General features: G+C 49.5%; 1 protein-coding gene across 3 annotated transcripts in view; it reads right to left on the reverse strand.

Moving 5' to 3' along the window:
- Positions 1-21,512, reverse strand: part of ZCCHC2 (zinc finger CCHC-type containing 2) — a 283,093-nt gene that overhangs the window by 203,574 nt on the left and 58,007 nt on the right. For all 3 annotated transcript variants that reach the window (XM_078687775.1, XM_078687777.1, XM_078687774.1), the window contains exon 5: positions 10,444-10,556. In XM_078687775.1, the coding sequence (XP_078543901.1) occupies positions 10,444-10,556 (113 nt within the window). The remainder of the gene's footprint in view (positions 1-10,443; positions 10,557-21,512) is intronic.

The raw sequence follows: 21,512 nt of genomic DNA on the forward strand, positions 1-21,512 counted from the left end.
GTAACTCCAGTTCTGTAGTAAGGGTATCTCCGTTATAGTCATAATGTAGTGAATAGTCCCGCCCATGTGCGTGGACCCCGGAGCAATCAAAAATAATCTCTTAAGTTGTCAAAACATGCAAAACTGCACAGACACTTAAGAGAGAATTTAAAGACAGATAATGCAGCCTATATCCACAGGCTACACTGTCCAGTACTTCAACTAGAAATTCCACCAAAAATCCACAAACAGCACAGCCTGTCCAGATTTCTCCACATAGAAAAACTTGCTTTTACCAGCAAAACCCTCAGGAATGATAGAGAGGAAGGAGTGGACAGACAAGCCCCATAGGCTGCCATTATGTGGCTCAGAACACGATACTGTGCCTTTAAGAGAACCTTCCAGAACTCTCAGTATCCCAGAATGCACAGCAGGTCCCTTTTACTTTCAGTTCTTTTTGAAGGCGTAACACGCCAGACCTGAAGCATTCCTTACATGAATATCTCTCTCCACCGGGGAGGAGGGCGGGCGCTTATGACTATAACAGAGATACCCCTACTACAGAACTGGAGTTACAGGACAGAAACTACTCCTTCTGTAGTAGGGGATCTCTGTGTATAGTCATAATCTAGTGAATAGAATGGCAAGCCCATCCCCACACCAAAGCGGCGGTGGAGAAAAGAGAAAATAACACCACTACTGTGCGAACAGATTTCGCAGAGAAGCCTGCCCAACCTGAGCGTGTGTCCTGGCATCAGTGTCCAGACAGTAATGCTTATTTACAACAAGGGGTGGTGATGGACAGAGTCTCTGAATTAAGCAGAGTACTCTCACCCAGTCAAGAGATCAGGGCTAGATCCAACACCGTTTTTTAGCTCATTGCACCATCCCAGTTTCAGAACCTGGCTGTATGCAAATTAGTCTGTCCCTGGCCCAGTGCATCATGGGAACAGGGCAGACCAGACTACAAAAGCCAATTCTTACACTGGGAAGGAAACAAGCTTCCGGGGACCGGTTTCTGGCATTACAGCCGTCTTCGGCCCGGCTTGCTTGAATCCTGATGGTGCAATGAGCAAGGGACTCACATCTGAGTATACCCTTCCACGCTTAGGGTGAACAAAATTATTTACAACAAGGGGTGGTGATGGACAGAGTCTCTGAATTAAGCAGAGTACTCTCACCCAGTCAAGAGATCAGGGCTAGATCCAACACCGTTTTTTAGCTCATTGCACCATCCCAGTTTCAGAACCTGGCTGTATGCAAATTAGTCTGTCCCTGGCCCAGTGCATCATGGGAACAGGGATGGTGCAGTGAGCTAAAAAACGGTGATGGATCAAGCCCTGATCTTTTGACTGGGTATGAGTGTTCTGTTTAACTCAGATGCTCTGTCCATCACCACCTCCTTTTCTGAATCGTTTTGGCCACTATAGGAGTGGCAGGGTATGCTCAGACATGAGTCCCTTGCTCACTGCACCATCAGGATTCAAGCAAGCCGGGCCGAAGACGGCTGCAATGCCAGAAACCGGTCCCTGGAAGCTTGTTTCCTTTCCAGTAAAGAATTGGCTTGGTAGTTTGGTCTGCCCTGTTCCCATGATGCACTGGGCCAGGGACAGACAAATTTGCATGTAGCCAGGTTCTGAACTGGGATGGTGCAGTGAGCTAAAAAACGGTGATGGATCAAGCCCTGATCTTTTGACTGGGTATGAGTGTTCTGTTTAACTCAGATGCTCTGTCCATCACCACCCCCTTTTCTGAATCGTTTTGGCCACTATAGGAGTGGCAGGGTATGCTCAGACATGAGTCCCTTGCTCACTGCACCATCAGGATTCAAGCAAGCCGGGACGAAGACGGCTGCAATGCCAGAAACCGGTCCCTGGAAGCTTGTTTCCTTTCCAGTAAAGAATTGGCTTGGTAGTTTGGTCTGCCCTGTTCCCATGATGCACTGGGCCAGGGACAGACAAATTTGCATGTAGCCAGGTTCTGAACTGGGATGGTGCGGTGAGCTAAAAAAAACGGTGATGGATCAAGCCCTGATCTTTTGACTGGGTATGAGTGTTCTGTTCAACTCAGATGCTCTGTCCATCACCACCCCCTTTTTCTGAACAGACAGTAATGCTTAGCAAAGGTTTGGACCGACTTCCAAGTGGCTGCCTTGTAGATTTCTGCAATTGGAACATTACGCAGCAAAGCAGTCGTGGCAACTTTGCCCCTGGTGGAATGAGCCTTAGGTTTACCCCCTAAGGTCTTATTAGCCTTCTGGTAACACAATTGTATACAGGACACAATCCACCTGGAGATGGACTGTTTAGAGGTAGCAAGACCGGTCCTGACTGATCCATAATAGATAAACAATTGGTCTGACCTACGAATATCTTTGGTTTTATCCAGATAAAACTTCAACACCCTCCGAACATCCAGGGAATGCAGAGACCTTTCCGCTGGAGATGAAGGATTCTGAAAAAACGTAGGTAAAGTTATGGTCTGGTTAACATGGAAATCAGATATAACCTTTGGAAGAAGTTTAGGGTGAGTACGCATAACAACCTTAGCAGCATGAAATACAGTATAAGGCTCTTGGCAACACAACGCCTGAATTTCACTCACCCTGCGGGCCGATGTAATGGTCACGAGGAATGCCGCCTTCCAGGACAGGTGCTGCAACGAAGCCTTATGGATAGGTTCAAAAGGCTCCTTCATCAATCTGGACAGCACCACATTCAATTCCCATGAAGGCGAAGGAAGCCGGACAGGAGGGAACACTTTCTTCAAGCCTTCCAAAAAACTCCTTGATCACAGGGATCTGGAAGAAGGAAGTCTGAGAAGGGCACTTCCTGTAGGCAGTCAGCACAGCGAGATGAACCTTAATGGAATGGACATTAAGGCCAGACTGCGCCAAGTGTAGGAGCTACGGAAGGATGACATCTTCCTTACATGTCGTCGGGTCATTGTTGTTGGACTTGCACCAGATGCAAAAACGCTTCCACTTGTAAGCATAGGAAGTCCGAGTGGAAGGCCGCTTAGCCTCCTTCAGTATGTCCATACAATCTTCTGGTAGATTCAAATGGCGATATTGCACTATATCAGGAGCCATGCCGCCAAACTCAAAGACGAAAGGTTGGGGTGCACCATCTGCCCCCCGAACTTCGTGAGAAGGTCCGGCCGGCACGGCAGCCGTATGTGAGGAAGGAGAGACCGGTGAAGCAGGTCCATGAACCACCACTGTCTGGGCCACTCCGGGGCAATCAGGATCATCCGCGCCCTGGACTGGGACAGCTTGATGAGCATCGCCGGAATCAGGGGAATGGGTGGAAAAGCGTACAGAAATCTGTTTGACCAGTTGATCCATAGCGCATTCCCCAGCGTCCCCTGCTGGTAGTACCTGGAGGCGCAGTCTCGGCATTTGCTGTTTTTGCCGGTGGCGAACAGATCTACGTCTGGAGTTCCCCACCTTGCGAAGACTTCCCCTAGTACATCGTCGTTTATGACCCATTCGTGGTTTTCCTGAATCAGTCTGCTCAGTGCGTTCGCCTGAACATTCTGCACACCTGGCAGATGGGTAGCCGTTATCGTCAGTCCTCTGGCTAGGAGCCAGTGCCAGATCGCCTGCGCCTGCTGTGACAGAGTGCGTGACCTCGAGCCCCCCTGCTTGTTGAGATAATACATCGTGGTCGTATTGTCCGTCTGAACAAGCAGAGAGTTGGTCTGGAAGGACGGATGAAAGGCCTTCAGTGCCAAATGAACAGCTCTGAGTTCCAGGAAATTGACGCGATACGTGGACTCCGTCGGGGACCACGTTCCTTGTATCTAAGCCTCCGGAGTGCGCCCCCCCAACCTTGGAGAGGCGCATCCGTCACGATAGTCTGTGTGGGAATGTCCTTGTGGAAGGGGACCCCCTCTGAGGAGATTCTCCGCTGTACACCACCACTTCAGACACTGAAGAGCATGCAGAGATAGTCGTATCTTGTCGTCCCAAGACCCCTTCCTCTGATCCCACTGATCCTCCAAGCACTCCTGCAATGGTCTCATGAGCAGCCGTGCGTGTGGCGTGAGGAAGATACAAGAGGACATCGACCCCAGTAGAGAAGACACTGTCCTCACTGTTGTAGATGGAGCGGTCATAAGAGCCTGAGCCTTCCGAAGGAGTGATAATCGTCTCTCCTCCGAAGGAGACACGCTTGCTGACAGCGTATTGATGGAGGCTCCCAAGTACTGTATGCACTGGACCGGAGTTGGGACAGACTTGGACATGATGTGCAACCCCAGCTTGTTCAAGAGAACGCACATCTTCTGGAAGCGCGCTTGAGCTTCCGAGAAGGAGGCCTTGATCAACCAATCGTCCAGGTAGACAAACACCTTGTTCTTTCTCAGGTGTGCAGCTACCACTGCCATGCACTTCGAGAATGTCCTGGGCGCAGACTTTAGCCCGAATGGCAGTACCGTGTACTGATAATGATTGGCGCCGACTTGGAAATCGCAGGAACTTCCTGTGTTTGTGTGCAATGGGCACATGGAACTACGCATCCTGAAGGTCTATAGCACATAGCCAGTCTCTGTTGCAGCTGAGGATAAATCTGATGCAACAACAGCATGCAAAACTTCTCTGCGAATCCACTTGTTTGCTTGTCGCAAATCCAGAATGGGCCTGAACTCGTTCTTGTCCTTCTTGCGAACCAGAAAGAACCGTGAGTACAGACCTCTTCCCCTTTGAGACAGAGCAACGTCTTCTATCGCCCTTTTCCTTAACAGGGTATCGGCCTCCGTCTGGAGGTCACGCAGCTGAAACTGCGAGTTGACCGGTGGAGTCGCTGGGGCGGGCTGGTGAACCGAAGACTGTATCCATTGCAAACAATATTCAGCACCCACTTGTCCTGAGTAATTTTTCTCCACTGTCAGAAAAAATGGAACGCTTCCCCCCCACCGGAGCGGGTAACGGATGTAGGGGAATTAACCGCTCAGGGCCGAGACCCAGCCGGGCCTTTGTTCGCTGCTGGGGACTGCTGTCCGCCTCTGCCCCTCTGGCACTTCTGGAAGGGCCTCCGGAACTGCTGCTGCTGTTGTTGTTGCTGCTGTCCCGAAGTCTGCCCACGCCCTCTGCCCCAAACCGTCTCTGGAATGGGCGGTAGGTCTTCTTCTCCTTGGGCTCCTCCAACCCGACGGCCGTCAGGGTCTCGGCCTCCGCCTCCGTGCGGGCCATCCCGTCATCCGCATGCTTGCCAAACAGGGTTTCCCCCGAGAAAGGCAGATTGGCCACCCGCTGCTGAGCCTCTGGCTTGAGCGATGTAAGGCGAAGCCAAGCGTGGCGTCGTTGGTTGACACCATGACAATATTCATGTGCCGCCAAAAGAGACATCAGCAGCCGCGCTGATGAGTTGGTTCGACACCAGCCTCCCCTCCTTCAAAATCTCTTGAAAGTCCTCTTTCTTCACTCGAGGAAGGAGCTCAGCGAATTGCTGGAGGAATCCCATAGGGCATGATCGTATCGCCCTAGCAAAGCCACGGCACTAGCCGCCTTCATTGCAGTAGATGTCGTCCCACAGACCTTTCTGCCTGCCGAGTCTATCCAGCGGCTCTCCTTATCAGGAGGTACTGTAGAAGACTGGGTGGTGGCATGTTGTTTCCTAGCCGCCGTCACTATGACAGAGTCCGGTGTCGGATCCATCCAAAGAAAAGCTGGGTCAGAATCCGGGGCCCGGTATTTCTTAAGGAGCCTGGAGGGAGCAGCCTTCGTCACCGCGGGAGTGAGAAACAGCTCCTCGGCGGACTCTACCAAGCCCGGTACTAGAGGCAGCAATGGTCGAGACAGGTGCTTTTTATGGAGCGTCTCGAAAATCACAGACGTCGTAGGTGTAGGCACCGTCACCGTGATGCCCAACTTATCTGCACCCCGCAGCAGAACAATCCTTGAATGTGGCGATGTCGTCTACAGTCGACACCCTCGTCCCAGGGGATTCCGACAAAGTCGGTGAGTAGTCTCTGGTCCCAGAAGAATCCGTGCGGGACAGTGATCTGCGCCTCCTGTGGCGTCGTCTTGATCTCGTTGACGACCTGTGACGATTCCGCGATCTCCCCCTCTGACCGAAGCGAGAGCGCGATCTCCTTGGCTCCGGGCGCTCCACAGGCCTCACAGGAGTAGGCGACCGTGGCCTGACTGGGGGCCTCGGCTGAGGGGTCCCCTTAGGCGGAGTCTGATATTGCGGCAGCGAAACTGACCTCGGAGGAACCACAGGCGGTCTTTCCCTTCTTCTCAGGCGATGGAGTCCCCTATCGGTACATGCCGCCGGCTAGAATGACTCCTGGTGCCAGAACTCCTCTTGCGCCTCTTTGGCGTCGAAGAACGTCACCCTGACGGCGACCGTCGGTCCCTCGACATCGACCGCCTCCTCCCATGGGGAGACGGGGAACAGACTGTAGTCATCCCTCTCGACGCCGACGGAGAATAGGGACGTTTGCTGGTCTTCCTTCCTCTGGGGAGCCCCCGAGAGGCCTCAGCATGGGCAGAGGACGTCTGCCCAGACCCACCTTGTGCCTTCAGTCTTCTGTCTTCCAGGCCTTGGAGCCTGATCTTCATCCTATCTCTCAAGGTCCTGCTGGAGAAGCCCTGGCAAATGTCACACTCCTCTGGGACATGAGATGAGGGAAGGCAGATGATGCACACCTCATGTGGGTCTGACTTGGCCTTCTTCCTCAAACACTCTGGGCATTTGTCAAACAAAGCAGGCATTTTGACAAATAAAAGAGTGCTCAGAAACACACACAAGGAAGAAAGCACCAAAGTACTTCAAATGAAAGCACTCAAACACTGAAAAAAGTGAAAAATCACTAAATAAACCCTAAAAGGGGAGAGCTCAATATGCTCCAGGGTCCTGCTAGCAGGAGCCGGAAAAAAGAACTGAAAGTAAAAGGGACCTGCTGCGTATTCTAGGATACTGAGAGAGTTCTGGAAGGTTCTCTTAAAGGCACAGTATCCTGTTCTGAGCCACATAATGGCAGCCTATGGGGCTGGTCTGTCCACTCCTTCCTCTCTATCATTCCTGAGGGTTTTGCTGGTAAAAGCAAGTTTTTCTATGTGGAGAAATCTGGACAGGCTGTGCTGTTTGTGGATTTTTGGTGGAATTTCTAGTTGAAGTACTGGACAGTGTAGCCTGTGGATATAGGCTGCATTATCGGTCTTTAAATTCTCTCTTAAGTGTCTGTGCAGTTCTGCATGTTTTGACAATTTAAGAGATTATTTTTGATTGCTCCGGGGTCCACGCACATGGGCGGGACTATTCACTAGATTAGGACTATACACAGAGATCCCCTACTGCAGAACAGATCTATCTCTGGGTAGCCCCACATTTGGAAAACGGGAGAAGAACTTAAGGGTGTAGTTCCTATTTGTGGATCGGGTGTCTTGGACGACTGAGAAGATCTGCAATTTGGTTATTTACTCCTCCTGTGAGATGTTCTGCAAGGAGATATATTTTTTGAGATATAGCCCATCGCCATATGCTTTGAGCTAGGTGTGAAAGCTGTAGAGTGTGTCCCCCCTGTTTTTGTATGTAGTATATTGCTGTCATGTTGTCTGTACGAACTAGGACAGCTTTGCCTACTAGATGTGTCTGAAAAGCTTTCAATGCTAGGAAATGTTTTAGCAGCTCAAGATGGTTTATGTGGAGTCGTTTTTAGGTTTCGTGGCGATTACAGCGCGCAGCGCTGTCTCGTCAGAGATCTATTGTTACTGACACAGCTTTCCAGGAGACAGCACCTGGCCGCGCGCATTTCCTCTCCGAGGTGGCGATCGGAGCGGGCCACGCGAACGCGCTCGCTGTGGCCAGCTGCTGTCTCCTGGGAAGCTCCCACACCACACACGCGCATACACAGACACACACACGAGCGCCCATGCACGCATGCACATACAGACACAACCCCCCCACACATACATGCACACATACATGAGTGCAGCGCCCCCGCCCCCCCGCCGTCGCACACATACACACATGAGTGCACCGACAACCCCCCAGCCCTTTTGAACTTACTGGACCAATCTCGGGGGACTCTGCTCTCAGCATGCGGCAGGGGCAGGCACCGGGCATGTGCCTCGTGCCCCCTCCGCAGAGTTCACGCTGCGGCTCTTGCCAGCTCCTTTCCCGGGGCTCCCTCTTGGTCAAGGGAGCCCCGCAACACGTGCGCAACCTCCTGCTGGCGGCCCCGGGGCTCTCCACTGCTCACAGGAGCCCCGGGCCGCGATACGCATTTACTCCCCCTGCCTCCTCTTCCGGTCCGGACGCGGCCCCGCCCCCGTCACAGGCGACATTGCCTGACTTCCGGTGCGTGCACGGCGGGATTCCGGGGGCATTTTCTGCCACACAAACCTTGCCAATTTTTCACTCTCTACTCCCGCCCGCTGCCCACGAAGGAGGCCCGTCCCACAGGAGCGGGACCGGGTGCCAGAGTCCCACTGCCCTGGGAGCGGAGACGCCGCTGACGGAGAAAGTCGACCCTCGACGAAGCTTGCCATGGTACGCCTAGTAAAAGTAAGGAGTCTCTGCCTGGGAAAACAGACGTCAAGGAGGAATAGGGTATTAAGTGCAACACATAGCGTAGGGGGTCTGGAGAATTGCAGCTAGGGGGAAGCACACGAGCAGACAGAAAGGAGCTCAGGAGGGAGGTGGGTAAAGTGGGAAAACAGGCAAGAGAGCACACAACGTGGGGGGTGGAAGTAAAGGACAGCAACACCAAGCGTAGGGCAGGGGGTTATGTTGGGGGGAAGCACACTAGGGAGAGAACTAAACCCATTCACTCGTGGAGTGCTACAAAAAAATTAAATAAACAATGGCATATGGGAGGGAGGATGCAACTAACTAAGAATTTTTTAACAAGAGGCAGTTTAACAGACACTGCACCCTTTTATAGGTGAGTGGAAGAGAGAGGGAGTCAGAAGGTTTCCTATTCGTGAGGAATTTGTTTTTTCACCCCGCTTTTCTCAGTCATCACAGTTGTGATCCCTCTCAGCAGCCGGCTTATGAAATAGTGCAAGAGGAGGCCTTTAATGAGCTGAATGTACCACCAGCTAGAGATAAATGTATGTAATTGAGATGTACATATTAAGACGCCGGACAGTGACATTTTCAATTCCAGCAAAATGCTGCCTGCAGCAAAGAGATGAGCAGCTTTGATAAAATGATAATAAAAGGAACCTTTTACTTGCCAGTTTGTTTTGCATTGACTCACTAATGAGTACACCTAACTCCAATTAATTGACAACAAAGAATCTAAAGCAAATGCATGGAGAGCTTTCAGAGCACACAATTAATACCAATAACGACATAATCCACTAACTTTGGGGTTGGAGCTGAAGTAGCATGCTAATCGATGTAAGGAGCGCCAGTGCCTTATCAGAAGGTAGCAAGCGCATTATAAACAGTTACAACACAGGGACATTAAATTAATTACAAGTCTCTCAGACTATGAACACCTGTTTGAAAAATGTGCAACTATACAGGACTGCTCCTCCACACCGTAACATACCCAGAGACATTACATTTATCAAATGTAATCCTTGGGCACAATCTTAAAGTCACTCTACTAGCAACTGCTTTGATAGTATGGTCTTACGCCCGCCGTAAGGTATGTGGCTAGACGGGCAGGAAGCAAGACCGGCAGCACCACCAAGCATCGAAACGAAGGAAGGACAAGACAACACAGACAGGCAAACTTGGCAGCTGTCTTTGAACAGCAGTGAAGCAAATGCAGACTTACAGGCGGTGTTCTGAAATGATTTTAGAAACGAGTAAAAAAGATGGCTAGCCAATTTAATTGGCAAAATAATACATGAGCTGCATAAATACTTGAAGACAGCCTATATGGAAATGAGTGCAGAAAATATGACAGCACTCCCCTTCCGAGACCAAGCAGACATCAGAGATGAAATTCAGGAGTGGCGCGACCGGAGGTAAAATAGGGTGGTTGATACTGGAGGCAAACGGTGGAGGTGGTTGAGACATAAGCGAAACAAGGGTGGGGCATAGGCTGGAGGAAAACAGGGGGTGGGGTTATTATGGGGAGGTACCAGAACTTGAGTTGCAGGCGAAAGAAGGGAGCCAAGGCTGGAATTCAAGTTTTTAACATGCTCACAGTTTGCTATCACTCATAATGAGGGCTTACTTTATGTTTATACATAAACAAATAGTGGGTGTAGAAATAATCACTTTAAGAGACAATCTATAAAGATCCACCAATTGCAACAGAGCAACACTTCTAGTCATTCAAAACAATTAATTAGATTAAGCCTGCATGCATTTATAAATAACCTAATCAGGAAGCCAAATATGAATCTTCTATACATGCCTTCACACAGCTATTTGCACAATTCATGGCCTTTCAGAAGAAATTTCCTTAGAGAATCAACAATGCAAGCTTCCTTATTTAGTCAACACAGATGCGCATTCGAGTTTCTGCTGCTTTATGTTCAGATAGCCTTACCTTATGAAAGGTTCCAGCTCGGGGGGAGGATTGTCTTCCCTCTTATGAGAACCCTGTTGTAGTGCTTGTAAAATGGTCTTGTCAAAAGCATTGGATGATAGTTCTTTTGGAAGCTACGATAAAGGATTACAATGGAGTGGTCCATAAAAATTTGATTAAATAATAAACGCACATTTTCACGTAGGGCTAGCATTTACCAGCATATGTACACTTCTTTGACTGACCATCAGAACAGCACAACAATAACATATATACAGATCTACTAATATTCTGCTCATCGCTCTTCTGGGGAATAACACAATAGCATTTTCAAAAGTTAGGTTCTTAAGCACACTTCATCCAAACGGAACTTTTCTCCGCCTAGGTGCAAACAAACTTAGATTCAACAGGAAATTAATAATGCAATGCATTTGAATTACTTCGATCTACTAAGAAGCCTCCGTTTGATAATAAGACCTGATCACCATCTATGGGAAAGCAAGGATATCAACGGTTGCATTCTGAAAACAAACTGTTACACCACCCAAAAGCTTCCAATGCAGGCAATTAAGGTCTCTGAGCAGGGATGTATCTGCTCAGATAGGTAAGAAAGGGCTCAGTTGTGCCACATGTGCTTCTGATCCATGCAGTCAGGTTTTAAGCTGGAGAACACAACAGGCTGATAATAAAATGTCTAACTTCAGGCTGTATGGCGAGGCAAATAAAGAGTGGATGGTGAACAACTTTAATTGCATTGTAAACATGTGTATAGAACCTAATCCCACTGACCAGGCCGACAGTAATTCCAGGTGGTCCTTTACAAGGCTATTCCGGAGCATATTATTTAGTTTGGGATTAGCCAAGTTTTTATCATGCTTCAGAATTTAAGGTCACAGTGGGTGATTCCTCATTGCCGTCAGGGATAATACTCAAAGTTTGGCTCACTGTAGGGATTCAGAAATACCACAAACATGCCTTTTACAAAGTGATCATGGCATGGAGCAAAGCAAGCCTTGACAGGGGCATCAGCCTTTGGGTATATGGTATACTTTTCACTGGAGAAAGATAGGTTTGATACTATAAATGGCCCACAGAGTGAAACCAAGCCTTGAATGCAGAGTCTAGCAAAGGACAGCCAGTGGAGCATTTGCAAACTCATGTTGGGGGGACATTTTGCAATGCAATTAACAGTGGATATTCTCATATATATATCAATATTGGATGTTTGTGATACTTTTGTCAAAAGTTTCAATAAACTACGTTTAAAAAAAATAAAAGGTGGAGCATTTTCAAGTCCGGAGAGATTAAGTGACTTGTGTAAATATCAAGAATCTAGCAGACACATTCTGAAGTTCCTACTTCAAGAAGGGCCCCGGCGTGGCCGGATTGCACAACTTTGGAAACACAGAACGAAGGAAAGTGTAGCCTGAACTGTGCAAAAGAATTGTTGATCCGAGTAAAAAGTGCTATTGGTCACTATTTACTGGCCAAATAAGAGGCAGGTGCAGGCCATAACCACTCCCGGATGGAAGAGTTGCATCCAAGTGGTTGGTTTGAGTTAAGAGTTACAGAAGCGAGTCAAGTGGTGCTTACTCTTATTTTCACTGACAAGAATCAGTTTTTGACATCAGCTTTTGATGAACTGAGATAATCTTAGAAGCATCCAACAGTCTGTGTGGATGCCCTGACCTAGGGAATAGGATGCTAGGTCGGAGGGATTTTCATGGCTTAGAATTATATAAGAGCCATCTCGTTTAGTACAAACATGTCAATAATTTTGTGTGGTCTGGTAGAGGACTGCAACAGTCTAGAAAAAGAGGGGGGAAAGGGTGGAACAACGGGAGACCACCGTATAAGAGTTGAAAAGAACCAAATAAATGGTACTGTATGCTAAATCTTTTTAGGAGAAACCCCAATACCTTATGGTGCCATGAATATAGCAGTCACCCACTCTCTGAAAGCACCCAGTTCAGCTGGGGAGGGTACCTTCGGATCTGGGCTCAAGCTGGGTAGTGCCATGTGTCTTGCTCTCTCAGCACACCAGTTTAGGTAATGAAACTCACCATATGGGTGTTTTTCACCCTCCAGGTGATTAATTTATTAGATCTTCTCATCACATGAGGATTGTCTCTACACTGCAATGTATAATTCTCCACTAATGTAATGTATTGCCTTATAGTGATAAGCCTATACGACCCAACAAGGTTTATGGTTGGCATAAAGAGGACAAATAAGTGATGGGTGTAATGCTCTAGTTAATCTCAGTCACTAGTTATTACTCTAGGCTGCAATCCAACCATCTTTTTTGAATACCCTACCAGTCAAGAGAGGAACAAGCCATTTACAAATCAGTCTTGGTTCTGCACCTACATTAACAGTCCTGCCCAAACTGCAGGGCCTGGTCCCCTTTGACCAAAAACACAAGAAACCTGAAACAGCTTTCAGCCGCTTTGGGGCTAGTCAGCAAGGTGCAGCTTAAGTTCTATTTCAAAGTGAGGACAGAGCCCATGCGTTGGCATGCTGGCCACACTAAGGGCATCACAATGAGGAAACCAAATAAATGGTGGTTTACTTGAATTAATCTCAGCCGCCATTGGTAGTTCAGGTTGTACTGTTCTTATTGGAGCAAGAGACAGGGACGAATTTGTATTGCAGGCCTGGTTACAGTGGCAAAGTGGTGGATTAACAAGGATCTGGATTGCAGCCCTGAGCAATTACCCATTGCCAAAATTACTTCGAGAATGCCTTCCATCAAATTGTCTGTTTATTTTTTTTCATATGGGTAACATGCAACTAATAAAATGGTTCTCTAGGAAGAAGTGCATGCACAATTTGTGTATAACCCAAAAAATTGGTCTACTGTGCAATTCACAAGCAACTTCTAGATGGGAGTTGTTGAAAGAACGTATATGGATGAGTGGCTATGCACCGTAATAGGTCACTAAGCGACCAATCTCAATAACAAATTACTAAAATACGAGTGCCCACCAAGCGTTGCCATGCAACTTCTTTATCTTATCTTATCTTACCTTACATACAAAACTATACAACTGTCACTTCTGTGAGGAATGGTAGGCCACTTATTCACTTCTGAGCCGTAAAAAGTAAAACAAAAAAAACTAAAAATTCTAGAAGATAATCGAGCAGCCCAATCAAGCTGACTGTACAAACGTATGCAAGGGGAGGCGCTTTATATATAAATGTAGGCTAAGATTCTCACAAACAAACCATATTTTTTTATACTTCTACAATATGTTAGGTTATAATGAACCCCAACATAAGAAAGAGACGCTGCATTCAGCGATTTGGAATGTGTTTAACTCCTAATAATCAATATCTGGCAAGGAGAGGTATGAGATGCCTGCTTGTGTTCTCTTTCAGCACAAGGATGTTAACAGCCATTACTTTTGGGGCTATGTAAATCTAACCAGAGTATCTAGAAAAAAAGTGAAGAATAACTGGAGGCACAATTTAATCTATGTATTTGTTCTTAGAGCTGGTATAATCAGTCAACCTCCTCTGCTGCAATATTAAGTAATGCAAACTTTTCTTCATTTGTTCAAATCTATCTGGGCTCGTTATGGAGACCAGCCGTACACGCCGACAATGGTGCTACCGGTCTCAGGATGCAAGCAGAGTTACTACTGGAATCAATGCAGAACACTTTCAAATGCACCTTGCTTGAACTTGATTTGCCATCTGGAAACAAACATAAAAATATTCTCAAAGTCCAGGCTCAGTGGTTATGACGGAGATATCACCAAGTTTAGCGGATTAAATGGTCAATCGGCCAAACAGATTTCAATGTTGATTCAAAGGAGATAAGAATTGTATTCCAAGAAAAGCCAATCATCTTAGTTAAATGCAGGTTCGTCGTATTCGCCTGCAGAACCTTGAACCACAAGATGCGGTAGCATAATTTCAGAAAAACAAACGGGACTCACCCCTGCCAGCTCTGGCGACCTCATTTTCCATATAGAATGAACTACTCAAACATTTTTGTTTTTAAAATCCGAAACATCTGGGCAGTTTCAAGACAGTAAATGGCTTCCCGTGGCAGGGCCACAAAACTTCCTGGTAGCTGCTTACTGATATTTAAGCATTTTCTTAAGAGTTTTGTTTCCTTCTTTTTTGACTGAGTGTCTCTAAATACATTTTACCCATTTTATTCTTATGTTGTTTTACTCCAATACTGAGAGGTTCTTTTATACAAGACATGACCCAAACTTTGAGTTCATAAACTTTTAACATTCTGGATATCTGCATATGGCTTGTCTGACTGTTTCGCTAACATTGGCCTTGCAATATGGGAAGTTTGTAATATGCAGACACCATACTCCGGGCATTAAACCGAAATAAGAAAATGAGAAGGGGAGTGGCTTAGGCATCTTGCGCGATGGCCGCACGTCTGTGAAGCTCCTTCCTTCTGCGGCCTAACCCTGCCTAAATGGCCTCACAGATCGGTGAACTACCCCAGAACCTCAGCGGGAGAACTGCTCAACCCCCGCAGTTGAACCGTGACTGCAAAAAATGCCGGAGACGGAGGTATAATCTATAATAAAGAGCATGCCGACTAGGCCTGAAAAGCCCCGGGCTCAAGTTTGCGCTAGCCACCAGGGACTTTAAGGGGAAGCAAGCACCAGCACTCCGTGGCACATTAAACGCCAAGCCTGCAACTACAAGAACGGGACCGAGTCTTCCGATCCTGTAGAGAGCTGGCCCTCCCCCTCTAGTGCGTGGTCAAGGGAGACGCGAGGAGAGGCTACCGCTCCCGCCCAGGCCCGTGGCAAACCGTGCTGGCGAGGCGCAGACCCGCAGAATATCAAGGTGACGCATCAGTGGGCCGAACCATTAGTGGCTTGAGAATTAGGTTCGCCATGGTGGACATCACCGCCAAATATGTGCAGCCGCTTCCGATCTGGGAGGCCCCTGACTCGAGTGGCGGCCTTCACGTCCTGAACTGCCATCAGGGGTGGCCCTGTCCCCGGCGGGCCGCAGTAGGGACATTGGCACTAAACAAGGTGGAACAGAATAACGTTGGGAGGGGGGGGCACAGCCTCACAGAGCGGGTACATTGGATCGACAACTGAACACATGTGGAGTCCCCCCTTCTGTATGCAATAGGATGATTACTAGAAACGACAAACTTGGAATGGTGTGAAACTAACCCACTGTGGATTTGGGGTGTCCTGCAAAGCACCTAACCCATAAGAACGTGTGCAACACTCAGTAAGGCAAGTGCATATGCTGATTGCCTAACAGGGGTGGGGTGGGATCAGGGATCGAAGTGTATGGGCCCTCCCGACAAGCAACAAGGAGTAGGATCCAACACCCAGAAGCTGTCCTAGGAGGGTCAAGACAGAACCCCCCCTCACCCCCGGTTAAACCAGACAGGCTGTTGAGGAATGTGGATCCTAAGAGCAGGTGGCAGGCAATACTCCAGAGGGCTCTCCGCTCGACATATGCAGAGACCGAAAATGTCTGATGGAAAAAAGTTACGCTCCAGACAAAATTGGACAAATATACCACTCAAAAGCAAGGAGAGGCAGACGCCGCAAATAAAGGAGACAGACAAGATGACGAGCCCAGACAGGGACTGGTTTTCTGACACTCCAGAATCAGGGCGGGAATGGCTGGTGACCGGCTAAGGACTACAACGCACGACGAGAAAGTGTATTTCTCCCACAAGACAGTCATCCTTATGTGACCGACCTGCAAGGCCCACGGACTAAAGAGGGCCCGGGCTGCAATATCTTTTCGGATGACACCCTGGCAAAACGAAACCGGTGGATCAAGAGGACATTACTTACGCTAAGTGACTGTTTGAAATCAAGTATGTTTTAGCAAATAGAATGGGGACACATAGAAGCAGGGGACTGCCGCGGGGGAGATGTCACCACCCCTCCCGCCACGAATTTCTAGTTAGTTTAGAAAAATAGGGCAACAGGCACTCTGTAGTACTGGGGATTTGGGCAGTTTTAGGCCAAGAGTGTGGGGAAGCAAGCAGGGGGGATGTTGGGGATTAAGAGTCACATCATTTCAATTGGGTGACAGCCAAGTAAAGTTCACAGTCTGGTTTGGGAGGGATGGTACACTAGTATCCATAACTGAAGGCCCCAGAATGCTAGCAAGCAGCAAAGGTAACAGTCATGCAAGTCCAGGAACTGGGGCTCCAGATGATACAGGGAAGAGGCGTAGGAGGGAGGTGAAAATGGGTTTGTTGGGTGAGAAGAATTTCAGACTTTTATCCTGGAATGTCAATGGTTAAGGGGATAAGCTGAAGAGGGGAATAGTTCTACAGTTTATTAAACAACACAACCCAGAAGTGGTGTTGCTCCAGTAGAGACACCTGGTAGGAAACACATGTAGGGCACTGGATAGGTGGGGCTACCGATTGGCTGTACACATCGGATTTACTTCAGGATCACAGGGTGTCGGCATTATGATGTGCAAATCCTTTCCTATGTCAACTGAACACACCTGGATTAACGAACTGGGCAGATACGCAGCAGTGTCGGGGAAATAGGCGGGCCACTGGCACTGGTGTCCGTTTATGTCCCTCCGAGATTACCGGCAATGGCATATCGGGATTTGGGGAGCACTGCGATAGTTTCCACAGGGGAGACTGATTCTTGGAGGAGACTTCAATTAATTGTGTGGTATGTGGTAGACTGGATAGCTGTCCTCCAAGTGACCTGGGACCCGCTCAACTGGTCCTGCCCACCTTCCTTGATGCTATTGGATTGGTGGACGCATGGCGATCCGCCATCCCACTGCTAGCCAGTTTACATTTCACTCGGGGTACACTATGACTCTCTCGTATTGATTACATCTTCACCCAGGCAGGACAGGTTGGATACATTACAGAATTCAGAGACATGTCTGGGGCAGGGGGGGTCCCTAGGACCCCCTTTGCACCCTCCAGATGGCTGCCATCAAGGGATGTACTGACTAAGCTCCGCAGTTGAGGTTGGGCCACCTCCCGACTGCTTCTTTGTCCCTTCGCCCATGTCTATAATGTGGTGGGGGCGCAGAGGCAAAATGATTCCTTCATCTACATTGGGCCACACCCCCATGCAAATGGGGGAATGCACTCTTGAGCAAGCGCTGGCACCACATGAGAACCAGCACTTTTAGTATTATAGAAGGGTCGCACAAGTGTCTGCAGCCCCTTCTGTTAAATGTGCCCCGGGGGCACGTAAAGCAGGCACTAACACTTGTGCCCCCAGTGCTTTTTCTGTGATATGGCCTCAGGAGTCCATAGTAGGCATCTATAAAAATGCAAAAACAGTAAGAACGAATAAGTGTTCATCTTCCCTTGACTAGATCTATCGAACAACAAGGAGTACTTGGTTTACCTAAAATATAATCCTCTGGAGTCTCACTTACAGAAATGCAGGGGGAACTTTCAGGGCTTTTAAAAGAACCCTCACTCACCAATCTAGTTGGTGACATGCTTCATAATTGGGCTCCCACCCTGGAAGCCGAATGCCTCCAAGGTATCCTTAAGGGGTAAATGAGACCATTGATCTAAACAGTACCCAAACACTGGTTTAAAAGTGGTCCACGATCACCAAAAGTAAAATAACTTTTTGGTTACCACTTACTGCTCCCCAACACGTATTTAACTCCCAATTCGGACTTTCCTTGAGGAAAATTGGACCCCATTTTTTGAGTGTAGTAGAAGGGTTATTTGGCAAGCTTTTAGAAAATTGCGAGTTGAAAGTAATGAAACACGTTTGATTTTGATTAATCTGAAGACAATTATTGGTAGTGACAGATGTTCCACTGGGGCCAAACTAAAGCTTGGAGAATGGGTGGTGATGATCAGGATACAGCACATACGGAATTTGTATTCACTCTACACCAAATTAGAGGGGCATCTCAAACTTAATTCAGTGATTAAAAAGCTCCCTCCCGGATGGCAAACAATAGTAAGGAAATAAGGGGTGGGGATAGAAGAGGACACCTAGCTAGTAACTTGAATAAGAGTAGCAAAGACATCAGCCTATACACATTACAAGGAGAATCTTAACAATTTTAATGCAAGGGTACTTCACAATAGTGACACTGAGAGCGATGTATGGTACTATTAGAGGGGGAGCCAGGTCACATTTGGCAGGAATGTCTTTAGGCGCAAGCCTACTGCAAATTAGTGTCTAAATTGATAAGGATATTTTATGTGAATTTCGATGCAAATGGACCCATTCAGTTTTATTGGGCTATAGCAGGACAGACAGCTCTTTCTCAGGGCTTATAGTCCAGTTATTAACACACTTGCCTCACAGCCAGATTGCCCAGGATTGAATTCTTTTCACCTGAACTCCCTTCTGTCAGTGTATATGATCCAAGATGTAGTGCATTTATGCCACATAAAGACTAACCACAATGGTTCACAACATTCGGATGACCTTGGGTCCCCTTTCTATGCCTATTTAAACGGGCATTGGCATAGCCAATAGGTCTCGCTTTTGGGGCCTTACAAGTATTTAGTTATGCAGCACAATATCCTTGGTGCAACAACATTAACTGTTGCATGGCTAAACACTTATAAGGCCCCAAAGACGAGACCTATTGGCTATGTCAATGCTGTTTTTTTTATTATTATAAAGGACAAGCAGTGCTATCAGGCTTTGGGGGGGGGAGAAGAGAGAGAGAGGGAGGAGGAGGAGGAGGAGGAGGAGGAGGAGGAGGAGGAGGAGGAGGAGGAGGAGGAGGAGGAGGAGGAGGAGGAGGAGGAGGAGGAGGAGGAGGAGGAGGAGGAGGAGGAGGAGGAGGAGGAGGAGGAGGAGGAGGAGGAGGAGGAGGAGGAGGAGGAGGAGGAGGAGGAGGAGGAGGAGGAGGAGGAGGAGGAGGAGGAGGAGGAGGAGGAGGAGGAGGAGGAGGAGGAGGAGGAGGAGGAGGAGGAGGAGGAGGAGGAGGAGGAGGAGGAGGAGGAGGAGGAGGAGGAGGAGGAGGAGGAGGAGGAGGAGGAGGAGGAGGAGGAGGAGGAGGAGGAGGAGGAGGAGGAGGAGGAGGAGGAGGAGGAGGAGGAGGAGGAGGAGGAGGAGGAGGAGGAGGAGGAGGAGGAGGAGGAGGAGGAGGAGGAGGAGGAGGAGGAGGAGGAGGAGGAGGAGGAGGAGGAGGAGGAGGAGGAGGAGGAGGAGGAGGAGGAGGAGGAGGAGGAGGAGGAGGAGGAGGAGGAGGAGGAGGAGGAGGAGGAGGAGGAGGAGGAGGAGGAGGAGGAGGAGGAGGAGGAGGAGGAGGAGGAGGAGGAGGAGGAGGAGGAGGAGGAGGAGGAGGAGGAGGAGGAGGAGACGAGAGAGAGAGAGAGAGGGTAGAGAGAGGGTAGAGAGGGGGTAGAGAGGGGGTAGAGAGGGGGTAGAGAGGGGGTAGAGAGGGGGTAGAGAGAGAGAGGGGAGAGAGAGGGGGTAGAGAGAGAGAGAGGGGGTAGAGAGAGAGAGGGGGTAGAGAGAGAGAGGGGGTAGAGAGAGAGGGGGTAGAGAGAGAGAGGGGGTAGAGAGAGAGAGGGGGTAGAGAGAGAGAGGGGGTAGAGAGAGAGAGGGGGTAGAGAGAGAGAGGGGGTAGAGAGAGAGAGGGGGTAGAGAGAGAGAGGGGGTAGAGAGAGAGGGGGTAGAGAGAGAGGGGGTAGAGAGAGAGGGGGTAGAGAGTGCGAGAGGGGGGTAGAGAGAGAGAGCGAGAGAGAGGGGGGTAGAGAGAGAGAGCGAGAGAGAGGGGGGTAGAGAGAGCGAGAGGGGGTAGAGAGAGAGAGGGGGGTAGAGAGAGAGGGGGGTAGAGAGAGAGGGGGGTAGAGAGAGAGGGGGGTAGAGAGAGAGGGGGTAGAGAGAGAGCGAGAGGGGTAGAGAGAGAGCGAGAGAGAGGGGGTAGAGAGAGAGAGAGAGAGGGGGTAGAGAGAGAGAGAGAGAGGGGGGTAGAGAGAGAGAGAGGGGGGGGTAGAGAGAGAGAGAGGGGTAGAGAGAGAGGGGTAGAGAGAGAGGGGGTAGAGAGAGAGAGGGGGGTAGAGAGAGAGAGGGGGGTAGAGAGAGAGAGGGGGGTAGAGAGAGAGAGGGGGGTAGAGAGAGAGAGGGGGGTAGAGAGAGAGCGAGAGGGGGGTAGAGAGAGAGCGAGAGAGGGGTAGAGAGAGAGCGAGAGAGGGGGGTAGAGAGAGAGCGAGAGAGGGGGTAGAGAGAGAGAGCGAGAGAGGGGGGTAGAGAGAGAGCGAGAGAGGGGGTAGAGAGAGGGAGAGGGGGTAGAGAGAGAGAGAGGGGGTAGAGAGAGAGAGAGAGAGGGGGTAGAGAGAGAGAGAGAGAGGGGGTAGAGAGAGAGAGGGGGTAGAGAGAGAGGGGGGTAGAGAGAGAGAGGGGGGTAGAGAGAGAGAGGGGGGTAGAGAGAGAGAGGGGGTAGAGAGAGAGAGAGGGGGTAGAGAGAGAGAGAGAGAGAGAGGGGGTAGAGAGAGAGAGGGGGGTAGAGAGAGGGGGTAGAGAGAGAGAGAGGGGGTAGAGAGAGAGAGAGAGGGGTAGAGAGAGAGAGGGGGTAGAGAGAGAGGGGGTAGAGAGAGAGGGGGTAGAGAGAGAGGGGGTAGAGAGAGAGGGGGTAGAGAGAGAGGGGGTAGAGAGAGAGAGCGAGAGAGGGGGGTAGAGAGAGAGAGAGAGGGGAGAGAGAGAGAGAGGGTGGAGAGAGAGAGAGAGAGAGAGGGGGTAGAGAGAGAGAGGGGGTAGAGAGAGAGGGGGGTAGAGAGAGAGGGGGGTAGAGAGAGAGGGGGTAGAGAGAGAGGGGGGTAGAGAGAGAGGGGGTAGAGAGAGAGCGAGAGGGGGGTAGAGAGAGAGAGAGCGAGAGAGAGGGGGGTAGAGAGAGAGAGAGCGAGAGAGAGGGGGGTAGAGAGCGAGAGGGGGTAGAGAGAGAGCGAGAGGGGGTAGAGAGAGAGAGAGGGGGGTAGAGAGAGAGGGGGTAGAGAGAGAGCGAGAGGGGGTAGAGAGAGAGAGAGAGGGGTAGAGAGAGAGAGGGGGTAGAGAGAGAGAGGGGGTAGAGAGAGGGGGGGTAGAGAGAGAGAGCGAGAGAGGGGGGTAGAGAGAGAGAGAGAGGGGGGTAGAGAGAGAGAGAGGGGGGGTAGA

The sequence above is a fragment of the Lissotriton helveticus genome, chromosome 4_1 (genome assembly GCF_964261635.1).
Source record: "Lissotriton helveticus chromosome 4_1, aLisHel1.1, whole genome shotgun sequence".
Taxonomy (NCBI): domain Eukaryota; kingdom Metazoa; phylum Chordata; class Amphibia; order Caudata; family Salamandridae; genus Lissotriton; species Lissotriton helveticus.